General features: G+C 39.3%; 1 protein-coding gene across 2 annotated transcripts; it reads left to right on the top strand.

The window, feature by feature from the left end:
• Positions 1-573: 573 nt before the first annotated feature.
• LOC311285374 (AP-4 complex accessory subunit RUSC2) lies at positions 574-12,231 on the top strand. Of its 2 annotated transcripts, XM_084401005.1 has the most exons (12): positions 574-895; positions 4,688-4,812; positions 5,002-6,221; positions 6,407-6,830; positions 6,928-7,707; positions 7,878-8,000; positions 8,665-8,741; positions 8,978-9,152; positions 10,293-10,395; positions 10,470-10,516; positions 10,638-11,148; positions 11,237-12,231. In XM_084401005.1, exons 3-12 carry the CDS (start codon positions 5,046-5,048, stop codon positions 11,397-11,399), a joined length of 3,579 nt encoding a protein of 1,192 aa, XP_084257131.1. In that variant the 5' UTR covers positions 574-895; positions 4,688-4,812; positions 5,002-5,045; the 3' UTR covers positions 11,400-12,231. The 2 variants fall into 2 exon arrangements, with proteins under 2 accessions (XP_084257131.1, XP_084257132.1); XM_084401006.1 differs by lacking the exon at positions 4,688-4,812 and having other exon boundaries at positions 661-895.
• Positions 12,232-12,249: the final 18 nt, after the last annotated feature.

Below are 12,249 nucleotides of genomic sequence, written 5' to 3'. Positions count from 1 at the left end.
CCTCAAAGATAAGTACTGTATAAAACTGAACAGCTCCTTCATGTAATAGTAAAAGATTGGTTCACCCAATATACAAAATTAATGTTTTAAGATTCATAAATAACTCCTGTCGCACCAGTTAACAGCTCAATGGATGGGAAGATTATAAATAAATAATGACTTTTTTGGAAGATTTGGAAGATAGTGCCTGAGTCTTAAAGACCACTTTTATAATGCTTTTGTGTAATTTTTGAGGCTCCAGTCACCATTGTAATTGCATGGAAAAGAGCAACCAGCACAGTCTTCAAAACAACAGTTCCATGGTAGAAAGAAAGTGGTTTGGAATTAAATGAAGGTGAGTAAATAATGACAGAATTTCCTTTCTAGGTGACCTATTCCTTTAAGCCTCTCAAAAGAAATGGGGTTTCGACCATCATATTTTCTATGTGAGAGATCTGCTTAATTTTAAAACATTCGTTTCTCACTGAGTATCTCAATTTTAGAAAAGTCTTCTATGAGTCAGTGTTCAATCTGAGAGCAGAGGCAAATCTGCCATCCCCTCAAATATGATCCCTCAACAACAAAGCACTGAGCATGCTCAGTGGGGTCTGTGATGCTGTTGCTATAGGACTGTGGGGCTCAGAACCACTGTACAGGGGGAGGAGGGGAGGTATGAGGAACAGATGAGCTGTGAGGAGTGCAGAGCGAGCAGAAAGAAGTGTGACTAAAGAGGAACTGCAAGAGGGACGTTGCCCTTTTCCTATCTTTTCATGTTTTATTTTTCTTTGCTTAGTCTCTGCTGAGTGGATGTAGAGCATTATGTTGTGACCATGCAGTGTGTTTGCTCTAGTTTCTGTGCAGACAGAATGAGAGTGACTATGTGCTGGCTCTCGGACTGATGGAGCTTTACGGCTGGGTGAGTTGATGCAGTTGCCCCATGCTAACAGTCTGACCACAGGGTCCTAATTTACTGTTACTTAAACAGAATTCTAGGGCTGGAATTTGAAGAACGAGGTAAAAGAATTTATTAACTAAAATACTAAAATGACCAATATATTGTTGAGTATCTTTTAAATTACAGTGTTTATTTTACTAAGCTATTTGGGGACAAAAGTATCACCATACGTTTTTCTGTCTTGAGATATTCTGACATGACCTTATTCGGAAAAATGATTTATATATCAAAAGTTACATAATGATGTTTTACAATCTCAATTGTTTTTTTTTTAAGGGTTAGTCTGTAGGATTTATAATTGCAACATGAGAAATCTATACTGTCTTCGTTTAGATAGTGTAAGTAAATGTGTGTATGTGTGTGTTCAGGTTTAATATGCAGTCTAACCAACGGTTCCTGTGAGGAATCCAGATTAATAAACATAATAAATAATGTTTTGGGGTTAGGGGATGGAAAATAAAATTTGTATGAAAACAACTGAACTCAATAGATGGTTCTCTATTGAGAAAGAAAAAAGAAAAAATGCTTGTTTTTTGCCATTGTTTTTATGACCGATCTGGGATATACAGTGGAGAGAACAAGTATTTGATACACTGCCGATTTTGCAGGTTTTCCCACTTACAAAGCATGTAGAGGTCTGTAATTCTTATCATAGGTACACTTCAACTGTGTGAGACGGAATCTAAAACAAAAATCCAGAAAATCACATTGTATGATTTTTTTAATAATTAATTTGCATTTTATTGCATGACATAAGTATTTGACCCCGAATAGTCGAAGATTCGATGCTTCGATTGGAGGAGCCTGATTCGACTACCGATCTCATGGTCGAATCTTCGCAGAGGTGTTATGAAACTAGGATCATGCCACTTTGGCTATATGAGGGCGCTCAATGTCTGATTTCACATAGAACTACCGGTTTTCTGTCATATACATTAATATTCACCCTATTATGATAATGCTGTATATAAAAAATGTGCAAAGAAAGAAGCTTTTAATAAATATTTTTTTAACGTGCGTGAATAAATCAAAACACCCCGTGACAGATTTAATTTTCACTTTCAATCCGTGACCGACAGAGGAGCGTCTTGACGCGAGGCAAGGATTTAAATCTTTAACAATGTCTGGGATAAGAAAATCTAAAGTGTGGATGTACACCATCAGAAAGGATATTCTCCAAGGCTGGATTTAGCATCAGGAAAACCATGATCGCACTTCTGCCGGCCAACGTTAACAAGTTGGTTTTAGAATGTATTTTATCCGCGCGCACAAAAGACTCCAACGGACACAGACAGAGTGAAAGACTGGATTTGTTCTCTCGATCAGGTAGGGTAGAAGTGATTTCAAAACTTTTCAGCCGGTTCTAATTCGATTTTTGGATGCTGTGAACATGTTTAGCTAAAAAGACTGCCACTCCAGTTTAGCATTTATTGTTGTTTCTGCAGTTAAAAATACAAAGTTGAAAATTCTGACTAACTCTCGTTATTTTAATCATTTTTTTTATTTTATTTTTTATTGATCTGTCAGGGTTATCTAATCTAACTATTTGTCCTTACAATTGTGCTATCACAATTGTGTTTTGAATATATGTTCCCCTGCACTTTAGGCATTTTGCACACATTTGCTCCTCATCTTGTGACTTGATTCTGATTTATTTTGTTTTGTATTTTTATTTATTAGAAAGGTATATTCTGTTCTAATTTAACTTAGTAAATTAATTGTTTATTTTTTCGGTGCATCGATGTTGTGCTGTAGCCTACTTAGAGCCTGCTCGCACAGCCGGTAATTTAGCCGATTTAATTTGATTTGCATGTGAAATATAAATCCTGTCTGCAGTGAGGCCTTTCTGGAGTTATTTATGTTATTTCTTAGTTTTATTGATGCAAAATGTATTTATACATTTTCTTCTATATCTTTGTGTGATTTTCTGTACATCGCGGCTTTGAAATGTTAAAGTCCCGCCCCCATACACACGATTCGACTATCAGTCGACTATAGGCAAGACATGACGATTCTGATTCGACTATGAAAATCCATAGTCGGGGACAGCCCTACTACCAACCAGTAAGAATTCCGGCTCTCACAGACCTGTTAGTTTTTCTTTAAGAAGCCCTCCTGTTCTCCACTCATTACCTGTATTAACTGCGCCTGTTTGAACTCGTTACCTGTATAAAAGACAACTGTCCACACACTCAATCAAACAGACTCCAACCTCTCCACAATGGCCAAGACCAGAGAGCTGTGTAAGGACATCAGGGATAAAATTTTAGACCTGCACAAGGCTGGGATGGGCTACAGGACAATAGGCAAGCAGCTTGGTGAGAAGGCAACAACTGTTGGTGCAATTATTAGAAAATGGAAGAAGTTCAAGATGACGGTCAATCTCCCTTGGTCTGGGGCACCATGCAAGATCTCACCTCGTGGGGCATCAATGATCATGAGGAAGGTGAGGGATCAGCCCAGAACTACACGGCAGGACCTGGTCAATGACCTGAAGAGAGCTGGGACCACAGTCTCAAAGAAAACCATTAGTAACACACTACGCCGTCATGGATTAAAATCCTGCAGCGCACGCAAGGTCCCCCTGCTCAAGCCAGCGCATGTCCAGGCCCGTCTGAAGTTTGCCAATGACCATCTAGATGATCCAGAGAAGGAATGGGAGAAGGTCATGTGGTCTGGTGAGACAAAAATAGAGCTTTTTGGTCTAAACTCCACTTGCCGTGTTTGGAGTAAGAAGAAGGATGAGTACAACCCCAAGAACACCATCCCAACCGTGAAGCATGGAGGTGGAAACATCATTCTTTGGGGATGCTTTTCTGCAAAGGGGACAGGACGACTGCACCGTATTGAGGGTGGATGGGGCCATCTATCGCGAGATCTTGGCCAACAACCTCCTTCGCTCAGTCAGAGCATTGAAGATGGGTCGTGGCTGGGTCTTCCAGCATGACAACGACCCGAAACACACAGCCAGGGCAACTAAGGAGTGGCTCCGTAAGAAACATCTCAAGGTCCTGGAGTGGCCTAGCCAGTCTCCAGACCTGAACCCAATAGAAAATCTTTGGAGGGAGCTGAAAGTCTGTTTTGCCAGGGACAGCCCCGAAACCTGAAGGATCTGGAGAAGGTCTGTATGGAGGAGTGGGCCAAAATCCCTGCTGCAGTTTGTGCAAACCTGGTCAAGAACTACAGGAAACGTATGATCTCTGTAATTTCAAACAAAGGTTTCTGTACCAGATATTAAGTTCTGCTTTTCTGATGTATGAAATACTTATGTCATGCAATAAAATGCTAATTAATTACTTAAAAATCATACAATGTGATTTTCTGGATTTTTGTTTTAGATTCCGTCACTCACAGTTGAAGAGTACCTATGAAAGTTACAGACTTCTACATGCTTTGTAAGTGGGAAAACCTGCAAAATCGGCAGTGTATCAAATACTTGTTCTCCCCACTGTATAAGGCAATAAAGTAGTGAGGTGGTAATGAAGTGGGTGGAGTTAATCTATTGTAATTACAAATACTCTCATTAAAAAACTTCTATGGTTATGCCCATTAGGATCCAAGCAAATCTGTGTGATTTATTGGTTTATATGGAAAATTGGATTTTAAAGGGTTAGTTCACCCAAAAATGAAAATTCTGTCATTAATTACTCACTCTCATGTTGTTCCAAACCTGTAAGACTTTCGTTCATCTTCGGAACACAGATAAAGATCTTTTTGATGAATAATGAGTGCTTTTTGTCCTTCCATTGACAGCAACGCAACTACCACTTTCAAGACCCAGAAAGGTAGTAAATACATCGTTCAAGTAATCCATGTGACTCCAGTGGATTAACCTCCGAAGAAGAACGAAAGTATTACGGGTTTGGAACGACACGCAGGTGAGTAATAAATGACAGACATTTTTGGGTGAACTAACCCTTTAAGTTTGGTAAAGTATGGAGTCATGATTTATATGAAAGCATTACTATAGCTAATGCTTATTTTCTCCATTAAGATTCTTGCTTGATGAAATGAAATAAAAATGCAGACACTAAGCTTTGCATTCACTGTGTTTGTCACTTAACCAGCCTGCCATACAAAGACTGATGCTTTGAAGTGCTGTGCTTAGAAAATGGACGTCTCCCCAAAGTCAGGAGAAACTCTGATTGTGTACCACATCCATGGCCAGTCTGTTGGGTGGCACCTACATAACTCGGTACAGACATCTAGGCAGCCACGCTCTCTGAATTTGACACACAGTATATCCCTACCCGAGAGAGGAGATCTGCCGAGGGAAGCACTTGACTATGGCAGTCTAAGCCACACAAGCAAGTCAAGTTCAACAGAAACAGCAGACAAGAAGGGGACTGAAAACTCTAGAGGATATAAATCGTTCCCAATGCTTTGTGTTTTGTCAGAGAACTCTCCATCAACCAGTCCCCAACTAAATAAAGAGCCATCCCATCGCAGAGGTAATCCCAGATTGCAAAACCTCTTCATCCCTGAATCAGAAGTGAATGAGGATGAAGAGGATGAGGACTCGGAGGGAGACAACTTGCATAAGTACTATGAGGGGTCATCCCTTCAACTACAAGGAAATGTGACTCAATGTAATATGAATACGTTTAGCCAAGCCAAAGAAAACAAAGAACAAGGGAGGGAGCTTGATACATGCGGTGAAAGCAAAGGAACCCCTGTATTAATGGAATGTGATGAACAGGACTGGGGTGATGTGGAAGACTTTAGCAAGCAAACTCTAGAGGAACCTGGAAGCTGGGCTCCAGCTGAAAATCTTATTGAATCCTTTACTCAAAACCAAACAGACTATATCACTGACTCTTCATGTAATAGCTCAGATGGAGTACTAGTTAACTTCAGTGCCATATACAACAAAACCAACAATGCAGTTCCTGCAACTCCACTTAGCCTAGATAGTCCTGTTCATGGATCAGGTTCAATGTTACAAGACAGTTCAAACCCTTTGCCCAGCTGGTCATCTCACAGCAGTGATCCAAACTGCAACATCTATCCATCCAACTCTGATGGTTTCCCATCAATGGAAATTTCTGACCTCACCATGTGTCTGCAGAGTCAGGCACGGTTAGCAGGTTCCACCCAGAATTACTATAAACTGGTGACATGTGACCTATCATCCCAGTCTTCACCCAGCCCACCCTGGTCCTCTTTGACCAGTTTCTCTGAGACTCAAAGCCATGGAAGCTGTTCTCCACCTTCAGAATATTTCCTTTTTGGACATTCAGTGCGAGATGAAAAGGAGAAGCCAAAGGTTGACCAAAGTGAACACCAGGTATTTAAGCCATTATTGTACCATACCTATGGTAAATTTCTAGTTTCAGGGTTTTATTAAGGGATTAATGTGTTGTAACATATATACTGTTCTTGAATTGCCAAATTATTTGATCTTTATGTATAATTTACATCTACCGAGTGATATCCACAACAGTGAAACTACACATTTTCCAACTTTTCTAGGGTGATGAAGGGAAGAATAAGGACCAATCTAAGGGAACAAAAGAGAGGATGGCACACATACAAACTTGTCAGTCTGCTACAAGAGAACATGGTAGTTGTAATTATATCAAGACTCCTCAGTCTCAGAGCTGGACTGGCAGCCAGAAATGCTCTGCCTTATCGAAGCTGGGAGCCCTGCAAAGCAGCTGTCCCTGCCATTTAGACACAAATGTATCTTCACCTCCATCTAGGAAACACGCCACCTTTTTTGCAGAAATTGTCCGATGTAAGAAGGGAAATGGAGAATCATCTATGAAAAAGAGCATAGAGGATCCATCAGGCTCACACTTTATCCATAATCTCTCCTCCATTCAGAAACAGGATGATTCAGAGATGACAGCAGAGTCCATGAGTGCTGACAGCAGTAATCAGTCCAATCCAGAAGGTAAAAAAACTAGAAAGCACCTAATATTTTGTTTATTCAGTTCTTTGTTTTATAGAAAAACCACAACGATTTTCCACAATTTTTTTCGTGTCTACAGGTGCATGTGCTTCATCCCCAGAAGTTGTGCGATACACAAAAGCACAAAGGCCCACCTTTCTCCCCATTCAGCCCTTTGTGCTTCAGGCACCCTCAGGAAAACAACAGAGCAAGACTCTTGGTTCTCTTCTCAATCAGTACATGAGCCACAAGTACACCAAGGCTGGTCCAGCCAAAGCTCCTTGCAAAAGCAAGGTACATCCGCACCATGTACAACCCTCACCTCTCGGGAGTTCCTCTAACATTCACCTGGAGGCAGCGACCAGTTCAGACAGCTGTTCCACCTGCACATCAAGTCCTATTTTGCCCCATAATCGCCCCCATTGTACCCAGCCCAGCACAATGTTAGGGCTTATTCACCAGGACTTGATGTACAGAAATCCACATATGAGTCCAAATATGAGACCAAGAAACCCTCAAAGCCCAGAGCAAACAGAAGGGAGTCCAAAGGCCAGCTCAAGTCAAAGTCAAAAACAATCCTGGTCTGGAAAACAGGCTTCTCACAACTGTCTTCTCGAGCAGGTGCCCCTTGTTCAGACTCAGACTCCACCAGTAATTATAGAGGAGACTACAGGTCCTCTGGATGCATCCCACCCTTTACATCAAAGCTCCCCCCCTGCCATTACATCAGTCACCTCCTTGACCTCTATCTCCTCCCTCATCTCTCTACCCGGCACTGGACAAAAATCCCTTTGGCCTCTTGAAGCTGCATCACAGGTTTGCACCAAGGAAGAACCCAAGACCAGTGCTCACTACATCTTTGGGCCAATGAGATCACCTTGTAAGTGTCATTGAATGTCAAATCATGTTATTGTTTCCATTCACTTACTGTACTGATGTGGATGTTTGTGTGTAAAACCTTTGTGCAACTTCGCACCTAAATTTATACTAAACAATCTGGCAGAAGTTATGCATTTAAGTCAAATTTCATGCATGCTCCTAACTCTGCAGGTGTTATGAGGGAGCGTCAACACAGTGACTCATTCTCTATGACTGACAGACCCCCTGAAGAGTTCTGCCTTTCCCCAGAAGCCCCTTCAGATATTCTTTCAATTGATCTTCTGCACAAGAGAAGTGAGATGATAAATATTCTGCATATATTTTTATGACTAAACACCCATCTTACATGATTATTATTATCAATTGCCAATATATAATGTTCTGTTTTTGTTATTCAGAATAGCAATGTGCCCATGATATGTATGGAGACTTATGTGAATATGAACATTTCTACCATAGCTTGTGCTGCATAGGAATTCCAAATGCAGAAAACACTGAAGTACAATTGACTGCCATTGAAGGCAAAAATCCCTTCTGCTACAGAAAGATTCAGAGTGGATCTCTGCAGCATTGCCTCTGCTTCCCTGAAGGGGAAAATGTGACCTACTTTTAACTCTCGCTGCCTTGGATTGGCTAACACACTCTACATGTTTGTATGTGTGTTTCTATGTGAGCAGAAATGTGTGTAGTACTATATGTTGCTTTTTTATTATGGTTCACATATCTTCATTTACAGTTGTTCGTGTCCTTTAGAGGGATTGAGAGAAATTACCCAAAAATACAGCATTTTAAATTTGCATTGTGTAAATATATATTGAGTCTTAAATTCATTTACAAAGCATCAGGCTGAATCTTGAGGGATCAAAAACACTGTTTATCAGCAGAATGTGTTTTTACAGAGTTAATTTGAATCTCTAACTCACTCCCATCCCTCTCATTTCTTTCTGTTTTTCTGCAGGTATGTTGAAAGCTGTGAGTTTAGCAGTGGATCTAATAATAGCTCATTTCAACTCAAGACAAGACCCAGAGGAAAAGGTACTATCAGGAGTAAAAAAAATAAAAAATAAAAAAATAATAATATGGAAAGGGGGGGCAAAATATATTGGATAGATGTATCATTGAATTTAACAGAAATGTCAAATATTACCCATGGTTTCTAATTAGACTGCCAGGCAAAATTTTGTATATAGTTTAATGTACAGACATAGAGTCCTTTTAGAAGATTAAGTCTCATTCAGATATCTTAAATTGTTTTGTCATTTTGTTTTTAGATCAGACTGGGAAAGAGTTCACTGTGCACCACAATCAGCATCCTTGTCCTTAAACAGCTCTACCCCGCAATCCAGACCATTCTTCAAGATGGTTTGAAAGCATATAAATTTGACTTGATTATTGGAAAGCGACGCAACAAACTATGGAACATCGTGGAGGCCACGGCACAACCAGGTCTGTGGGACCCATACACAAAAGAAATATATTTAAATATATTTTAAAGTGTCAAAAATATATGTGGCATATATTCCAAATACATTGACGTTGACCACTTATATTTATCATTTTGAAATATATTCTGAAATATAACAAAAATATATGATGTTAAGTGTGAAATATATTTACATTTATAACATGTAATGTAAAATACTTGACAAAATATATGGTCATAAAATGTTTAGCTTGCTAAAGAAGGGTCGAAAATGTATTTTGATCATAGTAATTCCTCTACCTTTTCCCCAATACACAACAGTAGGCTACCACATTTCACTACTGTATTATGACACACAGCTATAATAAATACTGTAATTACATTTAAATGACTGCAATGTAAAATGACAGATAGTTGCTTTCCTAGGACTATTAGGCCATATTAGGTGGCACGTACCTAACACTAAGTGCAATTATTAGATTTGTTGTTTTATTGACATCTTTCCTTTTCCTTTCATTTAAATATTGAAAATATGCACAATATTTATGTATAACAATGATACTCCAACAGTGAAGTGCACTTAAACAATAGATAGAACTCAGTGTCTAACACTGCATACACACACTATTAAATATCTGTATTCAATTCTGTAAAAATAGGGAAAACAACTCGGCATTCTGTGTGTTGTTTCCTACATAAAATTGTCATTTTAGGCCAATTAAGTCAGTAAAGGGGCAGCCGTGGCCTACTGGTTAGGGCTTCGGGCTTGAAATCAAAGGGTTGTCGGTTCAATCCCTGACCAGTAGGAAAAACGTGGGTGGGTGAAGTAGAGCACTGCTCTCCCATGCCCACATCCATGGCTGAAGTGGTCTATCTAAAAAATAAATTGAAAATGTGTTGTTTGTTTGTGAAAATGTTGACTTTTTAAATTTCTAAATATACTTACATATATTTAACAAAAATATATGTATTGGGCCAATTTCAAATATTTGCATATATTCCAAAAATATATTCTGAAAATATATTTCAAATACATTTCTTTTGTGTATGGGGAGTCAGTCAGATGATAATCAAATGAAACAACTTCATTCCCAAGTGAAGTGCCCTCAAAAGCTGATTGGACACTGTCTTTCTTAAGATTGCCAATGTTTCTGTCTTCATAGGCTCATCTACCCGAATGCCTGCCAGCTTGGTGTCTGTGGTAAAAAAATGTTCCCAGTTATCAAGTCGCATGCGGCTCAGTGTCTTCATCGTAGATCTGCTAAAGTAGGTCAAATGCTGAATATGTCTGTTAATGTTATGCTACAGTACAGTTAGCTAATGAACATATTGCTCTTTAGCTTGCGTGCTTTGGAATTCTGGATCCATCATTTATACACTTGCGTAGGTAAGTATTATGATGTTTAGCGACAACTATAAAGGAATGTATTGTCCGTCGTCACAATACTTAATTCCTTACTACATTTTATACTTTTAAAATGAATGCTCATTTTATATTCAATTCATAGATGTTGTGACGGAACACTATCACCAATGGGGTTTCTTGGCTCTGGCCCAGGGGCCAATTTATGGACAACTGTTTCAAGAGCTACTTCTTTTGCTGCAGCCACTCTCCCTAGTGCCCTTTGACCTCCATCTGCCGGCTGAACCTCAAAGTATGGAAAAGCAAAAGCACAGAGTACCTCTGCCTCATCGGCTTCTTGCCCAGTCAGCTCAGTTTCTTCAGATGAGCTCTATCCAGACAAACAGCAGAAGCTCATCAGGTCACAGTGATGCTAGTGAAAGGGTAACTGACGGATCTTGGCAAAATCTGACACCCACCTCAGAGTGTGGAACAAAGAAGAAAGAAGATGAAGCAAACGGAATGGAAAACATTGAGATGCCACAATCTTCAACAAGTCCTCTGGAGGACAAACACTTCAGTGAGCTGCGTTGGGCCAGACTCTTTGGCTCTGGAGTTGGAATCCTAGTTGGGCCACAGAGGGCACAAAAGAGAAATAGTGGATCTCTGAGAAGTAGGTCAGTAGCTGCGAGTCCTCAAAACCTCTGATAAATTCACTTTGTTAACTCTGGTTGTCTTTATGACAGAACATTTGTCTTCTTCTAGGCGGCCCTCAGAATGGCTGAAGCTTGGAGCATCAAAAGTGGATCTGCTAGCACAGTCAGTGTGGACAGGGAAATGGCCAGATGCTCATTCAAGTGGTAACCATGACAGAGACACAGCAAATAAAGATGAAATATTAACTCTTAAGACCCCACAAGGAGTCTGATTTCAGCTAGACAGAGTAGAAGCACAATTAATCCAAAATAAAAATCACCTGAATGAGATTTTACCCAATGCAAGAGCACCATTTATGTTCCTGGATAGAATGTTGCTATAGTGATTTACCAATCAGGAGAATTTATATTATAGCTTGGTCTTTAAAAGGTATCAAAATATTCACTTACTTTTAAGCCATGATGTTATAAAGGTTTTTAGATTACATTTCTAACACAATCAAAGTATTGTGCAGAGACGTATATTGTCTATCAGCAATCAAGCACAAAACTGGAACTGAGGTCCCCAGAAGTCTTTTTCAACCAATCCCTGCACTTTATCTCTGTCTCAGGTCATTAGCTGTCATATCAATCTAGGCATATCATTTCTGCTGTTATTGAACTATGTGGCTTTAAAGAAGTAAATTTCCATTATGGTCTATTCAAAATAGTTTCTATTACTTAGCCATTTTCATGCATGAAAGTATAAATGTATACACATGACAAACTAATCCTGTAGTTTTCCTTTTTTGTATTCAGTGAATTACAACTTATTGCATTTTTTGCACGATGAAATCTAGCTATTTTCTTTGATAAATATGCATGCTGAGTAGCTATATATTACTTATCACTTAACAGCAGGACTAGTTAAGTAGTGATATTTGTTGATGACTACATTTGCCCAAGCGTGACCCCTGATGTTAGTGATGAAAAGATTAACAAGAGCTCATTGAAGAGGAAGATTTGATTATAAGTCAGTTTTAACAGCAGTGTTTTTTCTATTCCCTGATATTAAAGTTGTGCCTGATTGGAACCTTCTGATAATAAAGATTTGTTGAGTCATTCATGTTTGTATTGTGTGCT

This window comes from Rutilus rutilus, assembly GCF_951802725.1.
Source record: "Rutilus rutilus genome assembly, chromosome: 25".
Lineage (NCBI taxonomy): Eukaryota > Metazoa > Chordata > Actinopteri > Cypriniformes > Leuciscidae > Rutilus > Rutilus rutilus.
Note: the sequence above shows the minus strand (reverse complement) of the source record. Positions and strands in the feature narration are given on the sequence as shown.